Source organism: Xenia sp. Carnegie-2017, unplaced genomic scaffold (assembly GCF_021976095.1).
Source record: "Xenia sp. Carnegie-2017 unplaced genomic scaffold, XeniaSp_v1 HiC_scaffold_3, whole genome shotgun sequence".
Lineage (NCBI taxonomy): Eukaryota > Metazoa > Cnidaria > Anthozoa > Malacalcyonacea > Xeniidae > Xenia > Xenia sp. Carnegie-2017.
The window spans coordinates 9,510,659-9,532,747 of record NW_025813493.1 but is presented as its reverse complement, the minus strand read 5'-3'; the positions used below and the strand labels follow the sequence as shown (position 1 = coordinate 9,532,747).

General features: G+C 32.9%; 3 protein-coding genes across 7 annotated transcripts; 2 read left to right on the top strand and 1 right to left on the bottom strand.

The window, feature by feature from the left end:
* The first annotated feature begins 900 nt into the window (after nt 1–900).
* Nucleotides 901–4,248, top strand: LOC124454341. Its single transcript, XM_047005155.1, has 4 exons — nt 901–1,007; nt 2,156–2,324; nt 3,062–3,183; nt 3,937–4,248. Exons 2-4 carry the CDS (start codon nt 2,167–2,169, stop codon nt 4,044–4,046), a joined length of 390 nt encoding a protein of 129 aa, XP_046861111.1. The 5' UTR covers nt 901–1,007; nt 2,156–2,166; the 3' UTR covers nt 4,047–4,248.
* A 997-nt stretch (nt 4,249–5,245) lies between these two features.
* Nucleotides 5,246–7,309, bottom strand: LOC124454463. Its single transcript, XM_047005271.1, has 5 exons — nt 7,157–7,309; nt 6,839–7,081; nt 6,634–6,719; nt 6,112–6,291; nt 5,246–5,663 (listed from the first exon to the last, which is right to left on the bottom strand). The coding sequence occupies exons 2-5, from the start codon at nt 6,919–6,921 to the stop codon at nt 5,569–5,571; spliced, it is 444 nt and encodes a 147-aa protein (XP_046861227.1). The 5' UTR covers nt 6,922–7,081; nt 7,157–7,309; the 3' UTR covers nt 5,246–5,568.
* Nucleotides 7,310–8,828: 1,519 nt separating this feature from the next.
* LOC124454608 lies at nt 8,829–21,098 on the top strand. Of its 5 annotated transcripts, none has more exons than XM_047005388.1 (8): nt 8,829–9,105; nt 11,967–12,016; nt 13,932–13,995; nt 17,184–17,671; nt 17,834–17,897; nt 19,049–19,217; nt 19,956–20,077; nt 20,787–21,098. In XM_047005388.1, exons 4-8 carry the CDS (start codon nt 17,654–17,656, stop codon nt 20,894–20,896), a joined length of 483 nt encoding a protein of 160 aa, XP_046861344.1. In that variant the 5' UTR covers nt 8,829–9,105; nt 11,967–12,016; nt 13,932–13,995; nt 17,184–17,653; the 3' UTR covers nt 20,897–21,098. The 5 variants fall into 5 exon arrangements, with proteins under 5 accessions (XP_046861344.1, XP_046861343.1, XP_046861346.1 ...); XM_047005387.1 differs by having other exon boundaries at nt 8,829–9,109; XM_047005390.1 differs by lacking the exon at nt 11,967–12,016.
* The last annotated feature ends 991 nt before the right edge of the window (nt 21,099–22,089 follow it).

The window sequence follows — 22,089 nt, the reverse complement described above, 5'->3', positions numbered from 1 at the left end:
TAATTACCCGTTGTGATGAAAGTGTAGTTGGTACGCTGAAAATATATTGGTAAAATAATTATCGAAAGCTTCTTTTATCATTTAAAACTTGTTTCAAATGATGTCGACTGCATATAGTTCAGATATTAATTACACTTTCGTTTGAAATTCCTACCTTGTTCAATGAACGTGAATATTCTGCACGTTATATATATGTTTTTATATGGCTACCAGCCTACCGAGAGGTACCTCGTATAAAAAAGCCTGCGTTGTGTCGGTGGCTTGGCCTATCTTATCCTGCATGAGCATGTGAAATATATAGCTGTAGTCTTGATGATCAAATCAACCTAAAGCCTATCTTACATATAGTTGTTGTCATTTCATCGGCGATATTTGCATACTAATATCAAATTCACGTACGGCTTAGTTCTCATCCGTAGCTTTTTGATATTAACATCTCCCGATTTGCCTGCGATTATATTGCAGCAATTACAACACGCGTTCGCATATAGTTGTATAAGTAATTGTTAATAACTATCATCGCTGATAGAGTAACATCAATCACATACAACTACGTGTTGACTATTGGCTTAACTTGTTTACATCAGATGTTTATTTTGAACGTTTCGTTAGAATAACTTTGTATGAAGAACTACGTGCACTTTTTTATGATTTATGCTGAACCTGCTGTGTCATTAATACTAATATAAGATTTTTTATCAATGTTTTGATCTGCCAATTGTTTTCAAATTTCAACTGACTTTGAAAGTCTAATTGTAATGTAAAAGTTTCCACCTTACGTCACAAAGAAAAAGCTGAAGGGCTGCAGCAATTGACAAATAAACATGTCAATTCCTGTTATAGTTCGTGTTTCTTGTTGTTCTATTGTTCTGTAATCATTTTTAGCTTAAACATATTTGTTTTATTGGGTGAGCCACTGGATTACCTTGCTTATTTTCATCAGGTGCTAACGCAAGTAACTTTTCGCAAAGGACTTGTCAAGACTTATCATTTCATTTTTCTCGATTGTAAGTATCTGTTTGCTAAAGTATAATAATATATATATGTATATATATTATATGGAGTTATAGTATTTTTATCAAAACTTTGAAAGTCATAGCAGTGCTTCGAATTAAAAGTCGTTTTTATTGAATCATAGACGTTTTGTAACGTCTAATTATAAAATCTTCCAAAGAGCAAGCGGATTGATTCCAACTTTACTGAAAATTAACATGCAACATTTCTTATTTGATTTCTAGACTGTCTCCAAATGCTCTTTTATTAACACTGCTTGCATGTATAGTATTGATTTATTGATAGATATGTGATTTAGATCAAATACTAGTCAATAATGATCAATTGTTTGAGTTTATATCCTATTAAAAACTACAAATCATATTTCTACAATTCAATTTATATTGGAGAGCAACTCAAGTATATAATTAAGAATATTAAAAAAGATAATCATCCAATTACTACGAAGACTAGAGTTTTGAAGGTTAATGTCTGTCCTGACTATAGCTAATTTCGTGCGCTTCTCCATTTAAAACAAATCAAACATGGTGAGATTAAAAGACAAAATCAATCCTTATAAGCGTCCATCGTACACTAGCTGTTGTCTTTGGAATACTGTTTGAATTCAAGTTTGCTTATGTAAAGTAGAAAGTATATTATGCAGCACAAATCACGCAGGGTTATATTAACGTCATCTCCGCTTTGCTTTAAAAGGTCTTTGTCTCTTGCTTTGCATGCCTATATACATGCAAGAAAGGCAAACTTAATTCGTTTTGCTAGTTGTGAGAATTTTTTGGACAAAGCTTTTAGAATAAAACCTTTGATGAGTTGCTGAGCTGTCAAATTAGGTAGGAGTAATGATATGTGTAATACTTGGATATCGGGTCACATTCAATAAAATAAAATACAAAAATTGAACCTGAATGTTGGCTCGTTCGTTTGCACATTGCAGAGCTTTTATTCCTTTAACACATTTCTGATACTTAAATTTCAACAGATTTCTCACACGAAGATTTTAACATAGTTCTTAAATACAGAATTTCCAACACATTTCTGACACATATTTCTCATACAGAACTTTTACAAAATTTCTGATACAAAATTTTTAACAAATTTCTTAAATACAGAGTGCTTAACTTTTACTTTTTGTTGAAATTTATAGCAAGAAATTTTATGCCCATGAATCACATAATGAATTGGCGAATCTTTTTTGTCATGGTAAACGTTTTCATTTTCTGCCATTCAAGAACCTTGACTTCAAAAGAAGAAATGCCTTTATCTGGTTTACTTAGCGATTTCAAAAATGAAGGAGATAACATAATTGAAAAAAGGCAAGAAATTGTTTCATCACTACGCCTAGCATTGTGACTAGCTACCTAACCACTACGGCAGGTGCAGACTGACCTCCGTTCATGACTCACAGGGAAAAGGGGGCGCTGTTTGTTGCAATAGCTATAGCTGTGCTTGTGCCGCTCTATAGAGCATAAATTACTAACGGCTACCAAGTTACAGTGAAAAATCAAATAAACTAGATAAGTAACAAAATGACAAATTAGATTCATCTCATTGCTTGAGAACTGTAAACAATTTTAATTTTTAATTAGCTTAGACGCCTTAGAATTGCTTCGCATTTTGTCGTTGCAGCAATGTTATCTTCTCTGTTTTACTTCAGTAAATTTCCTTGTGTATCCATTTAATTCCTTTCTGGCAAAAAAAGGTGCCCACTAGCAAATTTCCTTGTGTCGTTATATTTTAGTCAACCTCTGGTTCGAGATAACATAGCAATAGTCACTATTTCCGCTTTTGCATCTCATTTACATCAACCTCTCCCCCTCCCCATGCACACCTGTGTTCCCTAGAATAAATTAATATAACTAACAAATTTTTCTTGAAATAAATATGAAGTAATTATGCAATGACTCATTAGCGCGTTAAAGAATACTTCAAAATGCAAAAGAGTAAACCACAGCTAAATTTCTCACAAAAAATGATCTCTTTGTGTTGAACGATCAGTGTGATGTTTTTTTAAACGTTTACTGATGTGTGTATAACTTTCACTTTCATGCAGAATAACAAAGGACAACTGTTGTCGTCGTCCTGGTTATGTATACTATTCAAAAATTCTGGGTGAGCCGAAATGTGTACGAAGATTAAAGAGCGTGCGGAAGAATTTGCGTTTACGTAAATATAGTATGTTTTATACTCATTTTCCATGAATTAAATTATATCTTTATCTATACACATATTAGTACGATAAATAAATTTATATGTGTATCAATGAAATAATATAGAGTTGCTTAAAATAAATGGTTTGACCCGGGAGTATCGTTATATGTTTTTAGATGTAGATCGTCCAGGTTAGTAGAGTCCTGAGAAGGGCTGTTTTTGTTGTTATTGACTGACGTTTCGACAACCTTAGCGGTAGTCATCATTTGACTCTGAAGATCCCTACCTACCTGGACGATCTACATCTACAAACATATAAAGTTGCTTATCTTCCCTTCTTATCATCGGCGCAATGTGCGTGTCACAGCTAATCCTTTTTACGAGCAACAATCAGTACAATCTATACGACCAAAATTCCAGCTGAGATTGTCTCGCTAACCTTTTTTGCCAAACATAAACTGTCCACCCTGCTTGATACGCCCATGAATTGCACAACGAAAATTGTCAACCTTGTGAGTCGTCAGTTCATTGTTAAATAGTGCAGCAAACATTTTTTCGTGTTCTCGAGTTAATTTTTTCGTGTTCTCGAGTTAATTTTTTCGTGTTCTCGAGCTAGGCGGCATGCTGCTATATTCCCAGTAGCTACATCTCAGCACTGAAAAACTGGGTCCGTTTAAAAAGAGCCATATTGCGTATATAGTTAGTTCAACACAAAATACCAATTATTTATTTACAGCATTGAGTAAATGTCTTAAATATTGATGATTTTTTTTATAGGAATGTATTTAAAGTCAAATATATTTCTGCTTGGTGGAAACTTGATATTATATAAAGGTATTCTCATGGCGACAATTTGTCCTCCAGCTTCATGTTATGATGTTAAATAGCTATGTCAAAAAATTTTTTATAGTTTTCATAATATGTATACCCCATTCTTGTACTTAATGCTTTATATGATTTTTAATGTTGTTATGACCAGTTTCTGTAGTAGACGGTGTTATAACATTTAATAATCATTTTACTCACCATTAATTGCACAAGACGAAGAAAAATAAACCATTCTTGACTATGCTTGCTCAAATACATAAAGAAGTAGTCCCCATTACTATATAGTTTAGTTGAAATTGCATTTGTTTATGATGTAGATGGATTCTGTTTGGTGATAATCTTAGTTGATGTTAAAAACACAAAAGTATTTCGAGTAGGGCATGCATGAATCTCAACATATTTTATAAAAAAAGCTATATGACAAAGCATGCCGGCATTTCTTTCCGAGTACGACACACAAAATAATCGTTTTTCCCTTTCATTTTATGTCTCCGTTATAAATTTCTTCGTGATATTTGTTCCATAAACTTTCGGCTTTGCCGTTTATCAACAGAAAGAACTCCTTAAATTTGTGAAACTATGCCTTTAATATGATGAACATAGAAGCTTGTTAGGTAACTGCTGCAGGTGATGTATAAATAGTTCTACGTGTTGTTTTTTTCTGGAGTTGTATCAAGTTCCTTTTAAAAAAACACTTGACATTTTGGAGGAAGAGAAAGAACGTTGGAGGGTTATCAGGTATATTGTATAATTGGACAAGTTAAGGATTATATATATACCTTTTAAAATTCACATACCTTAAGCTGAAAGATTTAAAAGTCAAATTAAATGTTCCATTAAATTTGATCAACAACTGTGTCATAATTGTGTCATATATGAATTTTCTCCACAACTGTGTCATATACAAAAGTCAACTCTTTTGGCAATTTATTGATATCAAATCTACAGAATGGCCGCAAAGTGTATCCAATAAAGAAACACTCGCATGAAATTTGCCTTTACTTAAGCAAATGGTATATGGGCTAATATAAAAACATATGATGGTAGGTGAACAAATACAATATCCATAACTTATTAGTATCATTAAAAACACTACTGTAGTTTTGGCAACCACGCAAACTTGGTGCTCGTGACCGTGACCATAGGTTTACTTCGTCGATTCATTTTTTGCGAAAGTATGCCATCTACATTGTCATGATTCGCGAGTTTAAATTTATATTTTCAATCCCTTATAAGCGAGAAAATATTCACATTGAACTTTAAACAATCTATCTTTTTATTTCCTTTGTATAATGTAGCTATGAATAAATAACAAAAAAAGCTTTACATAAGTTCGTCTCTCTCTATAATATATATTTGTAAAAGTACGTGCATGTTCTGTATTTTAGAGAACGTCACGTACAGCTATTGTTACGTGTATGTAAAAGTACGTGTATACATACATGGAGTTTGATGAACGTCACGTGCAGCTAATGTTAAGTGTATGTAAAAGTACATGTATACATACTTGGATGGATTTAGACGAACAACACGTAAAGTTGTAATTTGTAATGCACAATAGTTGATTATTGGTATTTTAATTCATACTGTTGAACAAAGTAGAGCGTAAGATTTGTATAATTTAGAGTTCCAAACATAATAACGATTGGATACTGCTCCATTAGCAACTCCAAGTACTAAATAAAAAAGGAAAAAGCTTCCTTTAAATAAACGTTATAAAGAAAGGCGAAATTTGCGTAAATAAAAATCTAACTGCAACTGAATTATATTCTTAGTGTGCAAGCTACATCATAGCCGCCATGTTGGATGATTTCAAATAAAAGGATTTTGCTTATTTACAATGCAAATGTCATTCAACATGGCGAACATTCTTCGGTTCCCTCGCTCTCCCAGGGGAATGGTTGCACACCACCTCTATTGCGTAAAGACTTCCAATAAAAAGAACCAAAAAGTTGTAAATAAATTAATGTACGCAGGATTGTTCTTCAAATAAAAATTTCTTGATTTCTTGCCTTGTACATATATAAAAATTAGGTATGACTTTGCATGTATCGTTATTGTGTGTATAATATATTAAAATATCGGGTTTGAACACATGTAAAAAAAAACAGTTTATATAGCTACCTGGTTCTCCGCATCTTAATCTTTTAGTGCAAACGTTGAATTCTTTTACATATGTAGTTCCAACAATCGCACAACGATGTAATGGAGTGTTTGCTGCAGGATAGGCATGACGTAATTGTTGCATATAAATAATATATCTTGAACCAAGTCTTTGATTTTTCACAGTACTGGGAAAAGTCTCTGAAAAATTTAATATAAAGTTTGAATTAACATCTTGAGATAAACACTGCAGCAGTTATAGTGCAAGTCGAGTTATTCTAGTTAGAACTTTGTAAAAAAAACTCTACTAGACTATCAAAGTCCATTCAACTGAATGCTCATGATGATACTTAAGCTACTTTTAAGCTGTGTCATTCATAGCTTCTCTACCGCAGCGCTGAAGTCTTGCTTGTTTCAAAAGCATTATTGTCCATTTAGTGCAAGTCGAGCCAAGAAACCGGCTTATATTATTTTGAGCAAATATGGCCGTCGTATATTTACGATAATAAGTTGAACACAAATTTAGTCTTCATATATACTTACGATAAGTTAAACAAGGAATTTCTTTTAAACACCGTCCATCCCTTTTTATAGTGTCAGCAACTACACAATTACATACTTTGTGCTTTCTTTGGAAAAAGAACAATGAATGAATGAAGGGAATTATAAGATTATTTGTATAGTATAAACTCGCGTCTATTCATCAAAAACGTAAAAAAATCATTTAAAGTTAAGAATTTGAACTCACCTGCTTAAGCAACTTTCCACTTGGTAAACCAAAACATTCATCAAGATCAATACAAGAAATCTCAAGCTAATATGTTTATCCATTGATGACTACTGATATTTTGTCTTTTTACAATGTTGGCTTTGTTGATATCGTTTATTTGATGTAGAATGTTATTGCCTCCTTGCACTGCTTACCTCTCTTTTATACTATTCAACATTGCCCTATATTACATCATCAACTTCGAAACTTCTCTGTTTTGATCTAGTCAAAAATTATAAACAAAAACAAAACAATTTCTCGTTGTTTAAGGAGCTGATTTATGCCCACGCGTATTACCTTTTCACGCAGATTTAGAGGACAGAGTTTCCGGGTTAATCTTATGCATTGAATTTTGATGACACCAACGCAAAAGATCTTACATTATCATTTTCGTTATGTACACTCGAATGTGAATTTACAGTTATTTCGCGATTGAAACTCTCATCATCAAAATCTGTGATTTACTTACAAGAAACGTTTAGGATTTCGATGATTGCATGTATAAATCCACAGTAAATAATCAATCATGAACTTTTCAATAATTAACACCCATGCATTTGAATTTGCTTATAGCGGTAATAGCACAGGATATTCTTTGTACTGTTCTAATTATAAGTTTGAAACTTTGTAATCCAGGCATTTAATACATAAAAGATAAAAGTTTCTCCGGATTTTAAATGATTTTTATTGAGCTTTCGACTCGTTGCTTTTCGACTCGTTAATGAAGGCTCGAAGCAACGAGTTGATAGCTCTATAAAAATCATTTAAAATCCGGAGAAACTTTTATCTTTTATGTTCTAATTATGTAACAAGCTGTTTATTAATAAGGGATTTTTTTTCAGATTACAACGCTGTGACGCTAAGCTAAAACGAACATGAGTTACATACAGATCAAAGTATTCGTTGAGCTGACATATTGTAATAAAACATGGAAAGAAACACGGAAACTAACATAATAAAAAGCACGTCAGCAATAACTTAATAGCTAGTTGAGTAGTTAAAACATAAATCACTTTATAGTTATAAGTCAATCAGATTTTTCTAAGTGAAGAAAATCTAGCTAGTGTATTAATCTGTGTCCAACGCAGTTCATTTAATGCTTTCAAAGCTCTATGTTGTTATTTTTTAATCAAATTCTTCAAATTCACTTCATATAAACGAGGAAGTTTTATTTGAATTGTCTTCTTTATTTCCTGGTGTATTTCCATCTTTCGCATGTAAAACTTTAATTTCCCTGCATAATGATATATGAAGTAATAAAGCAAAAGGATGATCAGTTCAAAAAATTCTTGTGTGCTCATAGCTAAGAAAATATTATAGCAGTTTTTTCCCGCCGTTAGCTACCTTGTGCATAAAGGTTTCAAATATTTAAAACCGCAGTTGTCCGTTATTTTCAGGATTGCAACGTTTCTGTATTTTCGAATTTTCTATCAAAGTCAAACCCCGGCTTTTGTCGTGAAAAACATTCATAACTCGTTGTTTTTTGTTTGTTTTCAAACGCAAGATTGACTCAATTATGTCTTCACTGAAAGAAGTTAAATTTAATGATACACTCGATTTTCTTGCCTATATAGAATGGAGCGAAAGACGTCAACCAGAAAAATACTTTGTTAAAAAGAAAGTATTTGTTTTTTTTTGCCAATATTAAACCATTGGCAGATTATTTAAAGCTTTCTAAATTGTTCAAACTACAAAAGATATAACGAACAAAAGCACTTAGCTTTAGTTAGATTTAAAGCTCAGCTAATACAGCGTTGTTTTATTCAAAATCTGTTATTTTGCTTGTCTATCCTACAAATACTTTATTATAGAAGTATAGTAAAAATGCTAACTCTGTTAAGAAATATGAAATGAATTACATTAAAATGGCTGTCATTTATTGACATTCAATAAAAATTTACGCAATGCTTTTGTTATGCAAAATTGTGAATGTTTATTTCAGCGTTATTTAACATCACGCTGTGAAATGAGCACAAATTAAGCGTTACGACATTTCTTTGCTGAAGCTAAATAGAAATATTAAGTTATGTTTCATGTTCTATTCAGCTTGTATATGGCTTTCTCATGATGAATGCAACATTCACAACGCTATACGACTCCTTTCGCTACATAGATGATCGCTTTTATCAATGGTGGTGGCTCGCTCGTATGCCAAATGATTATTATTTCATTTGTATAAATGTCACAAGTGACCAATTCAAATAACTCGTTTCACTTGAAAGGTTTACATATCAGCTATCAGGCAGGTAGGTAAGTTTAATAAACACATATATTTAAGAGAAAAAACGAAAAATAGCTATTGTAATGCTGTATATATTAGTTTTAAGTGAACGTAGTCAACCACATCGACTGTAATTTGAACGACGAAAGCAAATAGATGATGTGAATTTAGCAATTGCCAATGTATGTAAGGGCAGTCTATAACAGTCGATTAGTTTTGCTTTATAAGATCCATTATTTTGCATTATAGCAAATAGATTGCATCGGTACAAATTTTAGTTGACGTGAAACATTTCTTTGCTTTAAGTGGATCCCGGAAGTGTCTCAAGTAGTTCAATTATCTCAGTATATTTTTTGACAGAAACAATGATTCAGCATACAGGCAACCACTTTCTGAGCACAACAAAGAAAGAGGTTGTTCTTCACTTTCATATCTCAGTTAGAATTTTAATGTAAAGTTTTTCCTGTTTGTTAAACTTTCGGAAAGTTCCTTCTCTACAGTTGATCCACAAAGGGAAATACTTGAAGTTGTAAAACTACCTAAAATAATAAAAAAGCATGCTTATTGTGCATGCCACAATTTAATACAACGTTTTTTAAGTCACTGACACAGTTTGCTCTATCTCTCTACTAGCATTTTTATAATTCTTTTCCCTTAAATTTAAATTGTACTTAATATAATCATGACTGGTACTTGTGCCTGATGTTAACTTCGTTTCTCCTTGGTCAACAAAACTTTCCTTTTTCAATTCGAAAGTCTCATTTTGTGATTCGTCTATTTCTACTGAAGAAAGATCGTCCAGCTCCTGGAATAATAAAGAGTGAGTTTAATTTAATGAAACTATTTGACACATCTTTTGTTACTATATTGAAAACAAAATTTCATCAAAACGTTTTGCTGTAAATGTAATTTTACCGTGACCAATAAAGAAATCTTCTCCTTAGTTTGTTTTACACAATTTGAAATTTCATCTTGTAACATTTCAACCTGGTATGAAATAAATTAAAAAACATGCACAACAATGATTTATTCATGCATTTCATTTATAAACTAACTAATAAGTCTACAATTACAACAAATTTTTCAATATATATGTGTTTATCAATGTATGTACAAGGTTCAAAAGCTTAAATATGAAAGGACAAACTGTCGTTAAAAGCTACTGCAGGTTTCATATTCATTTAAACAAGCAAAGTTAAATCTCCCATGAGTTGTCCAATGTTACAACAGCAAAACCATAAATCAGCGGGTTTAATATCCTCTATGATATGCATAATGTATCTTTTCATTTCAAGGGGTGGCGGTTGACATGTGATTGGCAATGCAAACTTTTTCCATTCTTCTTTGCAAAAGAAATTAGCAGCGTATTTAAATGTTTTTCTTTAAGGGATTGAAGTGTTCTTGAAGCAGTTTTATAAAATAAACAAAATGAAACGCGTGTGCCGATTGGTTAAGAGCTGAGTTTGCATTAGCTAGTGCAAAGCACATCTGAGCTCAACCAATCAAATCAATCTAAACAATCAATCAGTCAAAGAGAATTTGCAAATCGATCATGAATACAATTTAGAGGAAAAATTAAAATGTTTGTTTTTTTTCGCATTATTGTTATTTTATAAAAAAAATAAAAGATGTTTTTCGTGTTTCCACTGTCTTATGCAAATCTCGGAGACGTTTGTGAGAACTCTGAAGCAGGTGCAACCGTCGACCTTCGGTCTCGGGCTTGCACTGATCTGCTCTAGAGTTCTCCCAAAGTCTCCTTGGTTTGCATAAGCCTGTGCAAACGCAGTAAACATTTTTTATTTCTTAAATCAAACTTTAATGGTTTTCACATAAACACGTAGATACTTGTGCGGCCAGTGTCATGAGTTTACAACAGGACGATGGTTCATTATCGCAAGTAACATTTAATACTTACAGTAATGCTTGACTGCACGAATTTGCTATTCTGATGCTTCTGAAAAATCTTTATTGCTTCGGACTCGAAAACACTTTGTTGTTGTAAGGTAGATTGTTGACATAATGATTTGCCGTTTCTCTGTTTTTCATGGTGAGGAACTATTTCGTACTGAGTACTTGTGTCTATTGAATGTAGATCATAAGTATCTTTTGCTGCCTCTTTTGTTGTATGATGTTTTTTACAGTTTTCTTCATGTCCAGTCTGGAATTTAGTTGGTCTTGTTAAATTGTCTATTCTCTTTTCTTGCATACATCTTTCCGTGTTTGCTTGAACAGACTTTTCAAGTATAGATTTTCTGCGCAAAATACGTTTTATGTCTTCGTTTTCCTAAATTTAATGTGTTTTTTACAAGTTTATTTTTACTGCTATTGTTAAATAGCCTTTTTTTCTTTTTTCCAGTCTGATATCTTGATGATTTTATTGATCTTACACTCATCTCATATGCAGAGCAGTCGGAAAGACATAGTCAAAACGCCATATAAGGCGTTTCAAACTTTTACATAGCGTAAACAGCCCGCAAGTTTGGTCGTAACTTTCTAAATTTTTTTATGTTCACTCACTGCAAAAGCAATAAAATAATGATAGGTAATGATCTGAAATTTACATAGCACGACCAAATTTGTAGGCCGGCTACACCACTAACTGCATGCTTATAGAAAACATAACATGAGTTATCGAGTGCCCAAAACCGTATAGTTGGTATTAATACTGTTTTCTCTATTCACATTTAAGACTGGAACACATCAGGCAGTCGCGTGTCTTTCGTATCTATTTAACGCCAACCCCCCTAGCCTGTTAAAATTTTATAAACGCCTCCAGCGTTTATCAGAGCATGACGGTATTAAAAGACGGTATTAGATAAATTACAAATATCTAAGTTCAAAAACCCTATTAACGTCAACTTACATTTCTTAAATCTTTAATTCTAGAGGACAAAACACTTTCCGTGAACTAAAATGAAAACTTCAAATTTTAGAAGGTATTGTTAAAAACAATACTATTTATAAAAACGCTGCTAAATATTTTTGAGCATTCTGTTAAAAAATTGATTCGAGGCACTATTATTGACATTTATCATACATAGTCTCTAACCGACTGACTCATATAGAAAAGTCAAATTACAGCTGCTGGCGGATCTAGATGAAGTCAAAATAAATTAATGTAGCACATTTTGGCATTTATTTAAATTTTTTAAAACCTTAAGGGCAAATCCATTTGTAAAATTATTTTCTTTAGAAATTCAAGACCAATTGTGTTTTTCTGAATGTAATTTGAATTTTTAGAGGAGCTATAATTTATTTGTACGTACTCTAGATCCGCCATTAGTAGATTTTAGATATGTATATACGTATTGAAGCCTGTTGTAGCGATAGTTTCTATAGGCGAGGCTCTCAAACAAGGGCGTAACCCCCGTAACACAACCAGTGGCGGCCCTCTGTAAATTGGCCATTGACGGCCCCTTGCTCAATGAGAGCTAGGCTGAAAGTTGTATTTATTGATGTATATTTGCAAAACTTGCAACTTGTGCTTAAATTAAACAGTTTACAACTGTTCCACATTTGGAATCTCAGCCATTCATTCAATTATTCAGAACTTGTTAAAACCACAACATTTTATATTTCAAAACTAATTGAATGGAGCAAAATTGCTAGATTATTAGTAATGATTAAGTGAGTCGCGCAAAATGTACTAAAATAATAGCAAAGTTCAGATGAAATCCAGAAAAACCTACCAACAAGTACTGAATGATGAGTTGAGCCAGTTTGAATAGGTCAATAAAATGTTTATGAGTCTTGAAGAAGCTCTGAAATACGACAATGTATGGTATTCATGAAGGATTTTTAAAACGTTTTGAAACAAAGCATAAAATACTTTATTTATAATGCTCACTTCAAACTAACTTAAAATTACATCAGCAAAACCTCGAAATTTGATTTGACTGACGAAACCATAATAAATTTATGGATAATATAAACCACTCTTAAAATGAAAACTGTGGCTAAAAGGAGAAGATTGATAGCACATTTGTGTGGTCTCCTACTTATTTTCCTAATACAATGAAATTATTATACAAAAAACTGGAATAAATCTTTTGTTCAAGAGCAAGGCCGACAATTCACTACATGAAAAAGAGATCAAATTTAGCAAACCGTATGAAAAAGAATATTACGTCAATGAAAGCGAACAACTTTTTTGTCGCACTCAGTTAGACTCATCTCGTATGAGTGTGAATACGGACAAGTGATATAATTGTACTTAGATATACAAAGCATATAAAGACGCATATAGCTAGCGAGCAAGTCTAGTCCAGTGAACTGTAATATTAACTGGAACGCTAATTTCAATATGCTCTAATTTAGGGCTAGAAGCCATTTTGAAGCCAGCTATGAGGACGTTTTTTCTGCATCTTTAGGCATATTACCCAATCTCGGGAGGTAAAACTCATCATGGCAATTTTTGATACTTTATTTCATGTATATCATTGTTAATTTTTAAAAATAATATCATAGAACTTCTTTTAAAAACGCAAAAAAACAAACATCAGTATTGGCTTCAAAGATGGCGACGCATTTGGCGTTCCAGTTGATATTATAGTTTCCTGGTTCAGTCTTACTATGTAGATTTCTGACCCTTATTATCATTCCTTTTTAATCTAAAAAACACGGTAATTAACACGAATAATCGAACCAATCAAAATCTTTCTTGGATCGTTTCACACGCGAGTGTCTTTATAATGACACATACATATTTGCCACATGTGATATCATATTGTCGTGAATTTTGTTGTAACATTTTCCAACCATATCACAATACGCAAATATAACCAAACAATGTTCTCGAGTCGCACGAGTGAACTCCTCATACTCATAAAAGTCTTTTGTTTGTTATTTTAGAAATCTATTGTTTTTCAATTTGCATAACAAGACTACAAACTATCGGGTCGACTACGTCAATAAGGTAAGCATGTTATGTCCTTTGTACTCGTAATGCAAAGCAAAGTCATTTTAGAAATCTATTGTTTTTGCAATTTGCATAACAAGACTAAACAATCGGGTTGATTACGTCAATAAGGTAAGCATGGTATTTGCTTTGTACTCGCAATGCAGAGCAAGGTTATTTTAGAAACTATTGTTATTGCAAATGCATAACAAGACTATAAATAATCAGGTTGACTACTCTAATGTGCTAAGCCTGGTATGCTCTTTTGTACTCGTACTGCAAAGAGAAAAATTATAAAGCTTTTTACCATTTCTTTTTCGATATCACAGAAACAGATATTCTCTAAATTCTCTTCCAAAACACTTAGAGCAACTTCATCAATTACTTTTTGAATCTCAACGAAAGCTAAATTGAAATACAACACGGAAGATTTCAGAGCTTAATTCACAACATTGCATTTACAAGAAATATTCTGCCGAGCACATTGTCAACAGCAAAAAATTGTACATTTACGTACTGTAAATTTATACGATCAATAGCATTCGCTTGCGACAGTGGATTCTAAAAATTAGAAAAATACTATTTACCCAGTAGACGCCAGTCAATTTTACGATCAAATGGCGAAAATACGAACTCCATTTTTTCAATATACAGCAGTTCTTTCTTGACTGGATGAACTTGAGCTTTCATATGACTAAACTTGATTCAAGATGGCGTTTGTTCTCTTGTAATGCTGTTATGATAAGCTAGCATTGTTTGACGTTGCAATAAAACACGCATGGAAATGATTTTAAATGTAAAAGGAAGTCTGAAGTTTACTTGTGATACAAACAATGTCTCTCCGGATGTATAGAGGAAACAAAGCACAAAAAAATTCTATTGAATTTACTTTTATCGATATTGGGTCCGTTTATACCTATGCTTTGCTTTTAAACAGAATTAACTGCTTTTCTTATTTGTCGTCATGTAGTGACACCCGAAACAATTGACGTCCTGTTTAGACTACAGCCTGGTTCACACGAGTGAAGTAAGGACAAGGACAAGCGTAGACAAAAGATAAAACAAAGATAATCAACGAAGCATGTAAACATAAGATTTGACATAAGCGCAAGCATAAGGAAAAAATTCAAGCATAAGCTAAGGGCCTGTTCATATGAGCCCGGGTAGCCGGGATTCAGCGAAGCGTTTAATCATTTTAGCTAATGGAAAAGATTAATTCCTTCACAACAAAAAACTTATTTAAGCAATTTCTCTATGTTCGGAATTTGCAAATTCACAAAACCTTTAAAATGAAAACAAATAATTAGGCCAGATTTGAAAAATACAACTAAAATGACTCACGACTTATAAGAAAGATTGTAAGTTTTGCGCTAAAAGTTTTTACTCCTTTCAATATGTCAAAATCATTTCACGTCTCGCTGAATCCCGGTTAGCTGGGCTCATGTGAAGAGCCCCTAAGAGAAGAACAAAAAAAGGAAAAAAAGAGGATTTAAAGAAAATCATAATGTCATTGTCTTTATAAACCTCTAGAACAATAGAAACTAAAGTCTCGACGTTTGTGCTTATTTTACTCGTGTGAACCAGGCTTACAGGGTGTATCAATAATTGACTAAGGCCCAGTTCAAACGTCGAACTTTACATGTGCCGAATGCATTATAGACAGAAGATAATAAGATGAAATTCCTCATTACTTTTTCTCTCAAATGCATTCGGGACATGTAAAGTTCGACGTTTGAACTGGGCCTAATTAATGATAATTCCAATGCCTACTACAGTGCTAAGTAATAATTTTTTGAAGTCATGATTTTACCCCAGACACTCCAGATTTTACACCAGGCACGCGTGTGTAGTCAATCGATTATTACTCCGCCGGAGAATCTCAAACACTAAACACGCGTGTCTGGGGTAAATCTCGCGTGACTGGCGTAAGATAAGCTTCAATTATTTGCTTGAGGTTGCATTCCATGCATTTTACTTCAATGAGTAAGCCTTCCAGTTGTTATAGAGTTCATTGATCCCACCAAATACTCATTTGTATAAGACCTCCAACATGGTTGAAAAACATCGATACCAGATTGCCATCGGTTAGTGTTAAATTTTCTTTATATTATCGGCAATGACAACGTTTTACGTCATAATCAGCAAAAAATTAAATAATTAGAGATTAGTTACACAAAGAGTATCATGGCGAGAAAGTCAGGACTTTCATTCCACTTAACTTCCACGAAATTATTATATTAGTGCCTTCAACAGCATTGATAAAATATTCTTTTGTATTTGACTACCAACATGGCTTCCTTCACGTAATAATTGATGTAACATGCAAATGATCGTGACTAAAACACGACACGAGTACATACGAGTACATACGACTGACATACAAGTACATACAAGTACATACGACTGACATACGAGTACATACGACTGACATACGACTATATAGGGTTAGGGTTAGGGTTAGGGTTAGGGTTAGGGTTAGATATACATATATATATACTTGTGACCAGTATATATATATATATATCTAACCCTAACCCTATATAGTCGTATGTCACTCGTATGTACTCGTATGTCACTCGTATGTACTCGTGTGGTGTTTTAGTCACGATCCAAATGCAAATCGCCTATGCAACTTAATTCGAAGTACAGAAAGTAAACGTTGCTTTAAAAGCTTTGAGATCTTTGTCAAATTTATTGAATGATCTTACCATACAAGTCGTTAGCTAAATATAAATAACGCTATTTCTTGGCCTTTAAATAGTTGTATTGTTTTTACTTACGTAAAATAATTTTATTGAAGCGCAATATAAGGAAAAGTGTAAATCCAACGTTATGAAATATGTTAATGTGGTTTTTATGATATAGCTAACTATTTGTAGATGTATATCGTTCAGGTTGTTATAGTTCCGAGAAGGACTGTCTTTGTTGTTGTTGACTGATGTTTCGACAACCTTAGCGATAGTCATCTTCAGAGTCAAATGAGGAGTAAACGTCGGGTTAGCCGTATTTGTTATTTGGCTCTTACGCCTTTTGACTCTGAAGATGACTACCGCTAAGGTTGTCGAAACGTCAGTCAAGAACGCTGAGAGAACTTTTACAACTTCAAAACAATTGCAAAATCCGCCATGAGCTTGGTTGACAGACATTCTTTATAATTTAAGAACACTATAATTTCGCATTTCATTAGAAATAGGATGTTTTTATAGACAAATGCCGACAGAAAATTACCAAAGCTGATCTATATAAACGGCCCGACTTTTGGTCATTGGCATCTTTTAGTTAAATATACATTGAATGGTCTATCTGGACGTAGAACGATGCCATAATTCCAATCCAACTGATCACCTGGTTTTAAATTTTCTTCTATTTTATATTTTTGTAAAAAGCAAATTACAAACAAAGAAATTTCCATGATTGCAATACGTCGACCAACGCACATCCGGCGACCAAAACCGAACGGAAGCAGTGAAAATGGATGAAAATCTTTGTTTTCTCGTAACCACCTTTCAGGTTTAAATTTTTCATCATCACCATATAACTTCTGATGAAGTTGTTTAGGTTTCGCCGACGACAAAGTAATTATCGTACCCGGAGGAACTTCGTACCCACTTAGAACAATCGATTTAGATAACTTGCGACTTGTTCCCAATACTAACAAGTTTGTACGAAATACTTCATGTATCGTGGCTTTGAGGTATGGCATTTTGGTAAAGGGCTGCAGCAATTGACAAACAAACGAGTCAATTCCTGTTATAGTTCGTGTTTCTTGTTGTTCTATTGTTCTGTAATCATTTCTAGCTTAAACCTATTTGTTTTATTGGGTGAGCCACTGGATTACCTTGCTTATTTTCATCAGGTGCTAACGCAAGTAACTTTTCGCAAAGGACTTGTCAAGACTTATCATTTCATTTTTCTCGATTGTAAGTATCTGTTTGCTAAAGTATAATAATATATATATGTATATATATTATATGGAGTTATAGTATTTTATCAAAACTTTGAAAGTCATAGCAGTGCTTCGAATTAAAAGTCGTTTTTATTGAATCATAGACGTTTTGTAACGTCTAATTATAAAATCTTCCAAAGAGCAAGCGGATTGATTCCAACTTTACTGAAAATTAACATGCAACATTTCTTATTTGATTTCTAGACTGTCTCCAAATGCTCTTTTATTAACACTGCTTGCATGTATAGTATTGATTTATTGATAGATATGTGATTTAGATCAAATACTAGTCAATAATGATCAATTGTTTGAGTTTATATCCTATTAAAAACTACAAATCATATTCCTACAATTCAATATATATTGGAGAGCAACTCAAGTATATAATTAAATAAGAATATTAAAAAAGATAATCATCCAATTACTACGAAGACTAGAGTTTTGAAGGTTAATGTCTGTCCTGACAATAGCTAATTTCGTGCGCTTCTCCATTTAAAACAAATCAAACATGGTGAGCTTAAAAGACAAAATCAATCCTTATAAGCGTCCATCGTACACTAGCTGTTGTCTTTGGAATACTGTTTGAATTCAAGTTTGCTTATGTAAAGTAGAAAGTATATTATGCAGCACAAATCACGCAGGGTTATATTAACGTCATCTCCGCTTTGCTTTAAAAGGTCTTTGTCTCTTGCTTTGCATGCCTATATACATGCAAGAAAGGCAAACTTAATTCGTTTTGCTAGTTGTGAGAATTTTTTGGACAAAGCTTTTAGAATAAAACCTTTGATGAGTTGCTGAGCTGTCAAATTAGGTAGGAGTAATGATATGTGTAATACTTGGATATCGGGTCACATTCAATAAAATAAAATACAAAAATTGAACCTGAATGTTGGCTCGTTCGTTTGCACATTGCAGAGTTTTTATTCCTTTAACACATTTCTGATACTTAAATTTCAACAGATTTCTCACACGAAGATTTTAACATAGTTCTTAAATACAGAATTTCCAACACATTTCTGACACATATTTCTCATACAGAACTTTTACAAAATTTCTGATACAAAATTTTTAACAAATTTCTTAAATACAGAGTGCTTAACTTTTACTTTTTGTTGAAATTTATAGCAAGAAATTTTATGCCCATGAATCACATAATGAATTGGCGAATCTTTTTTGTCATGGTAAACGTTTTCATTTTCTGCCATTCAAGAACCTTGACTTCAAAAGAAGAAATGCCTTTATCTGGTTTACTTAGCGATTTCAAAAATGAAGGAGATAACATAATTGAAAAAAGGCAAGAAATTGTTTCATCACTACGCCTAGCATTGTGACTAGCTACCTAACCTCTACGGCAGGTGCAGACTGACCTCCGTTCATGACTCACAGGGAAAAGGGGGCGCTGTTTGTTGCAATAGCTATAGCTGTGCTTGTGCCGCTCTATAGAGCATAAATTACTAACGGCTACCAAGTTACAGTGAAAAATCAAATAAACTAGATAAGTAACAAAACGACAAATTAGATTCATCTCATTGCTTGAGAACTGTAAACAATTTTAATTTTTAATTAGCTTAGACGCCTTAGAATTGCTTCGCATTTTGTCGTTGCAGCAATGTTATCTTCTCTGTTTTACTTCAGTAAATTTCCTTGTGTATCCATTTAATTCCTTTCTGGCAAAAAAGGTGCCCACTAGCAAATTTCCTTGTGTCGTTATATTTTAGTCAACCTCTGGTTCGAGATAACATAGCAATAGTCACTATTTCCGCTTTTGCATCTCATTTACATCAACCTCTCCCCCTCCCCATGCACACCTGTGTTCCCTAGAATAAATTAATATAACTAACAAATTTTTTCTTGAAATAAATATGAAGTAATTATGCAATGACTTCATTAGCGAGTTAAAGAATACTTCAAAATGCAAAAGAGTAAACCACAGCTAAATTTCTCACAAAAAATGATCTCTTTTTGTTGAACGATCAGTGTGATGTTTTTTTAAACGTTTACTGATGTGTGTATAACTTTCACTTTCATGCAGAATAACAAAGGACAACTGTTGTCGTCGTCCTGGTTATGTATACTATTCGAAAATTCTGGGTGAGCCGAAATGTGTACGAAGATTAAAGAGCGTGCGGAAGAATTTGCGTTTACGTAAACATAGTATGTTTTATACTCATTTTCCATGAATTAAATTATATCTTTATCTATACACATATTAGTACGATAAATAAATTTATATGTGTATCAATGAAATAATATAGAGTTGCTTAAAATAAATGGTTTGAACCCGGGAGTATCGTTATATGTTTTTACATGTAGATCGTCCAGGTTAGTAGAGTCCTGAGAAGGGCTGTTTTTGTTGTTATTGACTGACGTTTCGACAACCTTAGAGGTAGTCATCATTTGACTCTGAAGATCCCTACCTACCTGGACGATCTACATCTACAAACATATAAAGTTGCTTATCTTCCCTTCTTATCATCGGCGCAATGTCGTGTCACAGCTAATCTTTTTTACGAGCAACAATCAGTACAATCTATACGACCAAAATTCCAGCTGAGATTGTCTCGCTAACGTTTTTTGCCAAACATAAACTGTCCACCCTGCTTGATACGCCCATGAATTGCACAACGAAAATTGTCAACCTTGTGAGTCGTCAGTTCATTGTTAAATAGTGCAGCAAACATTTTTTCGTGTTCTCGAGTTAGGCGGCATGCTGCTATACTCCCAGTTGCTACATCTCAGCACTGAAAAACCGGATCCGTTTAAAAAGAGCCATATTGCGTATATAGTTAGTCCAACACAAAATACCAATTATTTATTTACAGCATTGAGTAAATGTCTTAAATATTGATGATTTTTTTTATAGGAATGTATTTAAAGTCAAATATATTTCTGCTTGGTGGAAACTTGATATTATACAAAGGTATTCTCATGGCGACAATTTGTCCTCCAGCTTCATGTTATGATGTTAAATAGCTGTGTCAAAAACTTTTTATAGTTTTCATAATATGTATACCCCATTCTTGTACTTAATGCTTTATATGATTTTTGATGTTGTTATGACCAGTTTCTGTAGTAGACGGGTGTTATAACATTTAATAATCATTTTACTCATCATTAATTGCACAAGACGAAGAAAAATAAACCATTCTTGACTATGCTTGCTCAAATACATAAAGAAGTAGTCCCCATTACTATATAGTTTAGTTGAAATTGCATTTGTTTATGATGTAGATGGATTCTGTTTGGTGATAATCTTAGTTGATGTTAAAAACACAAAAGTATTTCGAGTAGGGCATGCATGAATCTCAACATATTTTATAACAAAAGCTATATGACAAAGCATGCCGGCATTTCTTTCCGAGTACGACACACAAAATAATCGTTTTTCCCTTTCATTTTATGTCTCCGTTATAAAATTCTGCGTGATATTTGTTCCATAAACTTTCGGCTTTGCAGTTTATCAACAGAAAGAACTCCTTAAATTTGTGAAACTATACCTTTAATATGACGAATATAGAAGCTTTTTAGGTAACTGCTGCAGGTGATGTATAAATAGTTCTACGTGTTGTTTTTTTCTGGAGTTTAATCAAGTTCCTTTTAAAAAAACACTTGACATTTTGGAGGAAGAGAAAGAACGTTGGAGGGTTATCAGGTATATTGTATAATTGGACAAGTCAAGGATTATATATATACCTTTTAAAATTCACATACCTTAAGCTGAAAGATTTTAAAAGTCAAATTAAATGTTCCATTAAATTTGATCAACAACTGTGTCATAATTGTGTCATATATGAATTTTCTCCACAACTGTGTCATATACAAAAAGTCAACTCTTTTGGCAATTTATTGATACCAAATCTACAGAATGGCCGCAAAGTGTATCCAATAAAGAAACACTCGCATGAAATTTGCCTTTACTTAAGCAAATGGTATATGGGCTAATATAAGAACATATGATGGTAGGTGAACAAATACAAAATCCATAACTTATTAGCATCATTAAAAACACTACTGTAGTTTTGGCAACCATGCAAACTTTTCAATCGATTAAATTATCTGCATGCGTGGTGCTCGTGACAGTGACCATAGGTTTCCTTCGTCGATTCATTTTTTGCGAAAGTATGCCATCTACATTGTCATGATTCGCGAGTTTAAATTTATATTTG

Coding starts and splice junctions, on each gene's coding strand:
- LOC124454341 (XM_047005155.1), top strand. CDS start 2,167: ATGCCCATGAATCACATAATGAATTGGCGAATCTTTTTTGTCATGGTA. Junction 2,325..3,061: donor GATAACATAATTGAAAAAAG/GCAAGAAATTGT, acceptor ACTTTCATGCAG/AATAACAAAGGACAACTGTT. Junction 3,184..3,936: donor TTTGCGTTTACGTAAATATA/GTATGTTTTATA, acceptor TTTTTTTTATAG/GAATGTATTTAAAGTCAAAT.
- LOC124454463 (XM_047005271.1), bottom strand. CDS start 6,921: ATGGATAAACATATTAGCTTGAGATTTCTTGTATTGATCTTGATGAAT. Junction 6,720..6,838: donor GTGGAAAGTTGCTTAAGCAG/GTGAGTTCAAAT, acceptor CTTTTTCCAAAG/AAAGCACAAAGTATGTAATT. Junction 5,664..6,111: donor ATTAAGATGCGGAGAACCAG/GTAGCTATATAA, acceptor TTTTTTATTTAG/TACTTGGAGTTGCTAATGGA.
- LOC124454608 (XM_047005390.1), top strand. Junction 17,898..19,048: donor TCATTTCATTTTTCTCGATT/GTAAGTATCTGT, acceptor TGAAATTTATAG/CAAGAAATTTTATGCCCATG. Junction 19,218..19,955: donor GATAACATAATTGAAAAAAG/GCAAGAAATTGT, acceptor ACTTTCATGCAG/AATAACAAAGGACAACTGTT.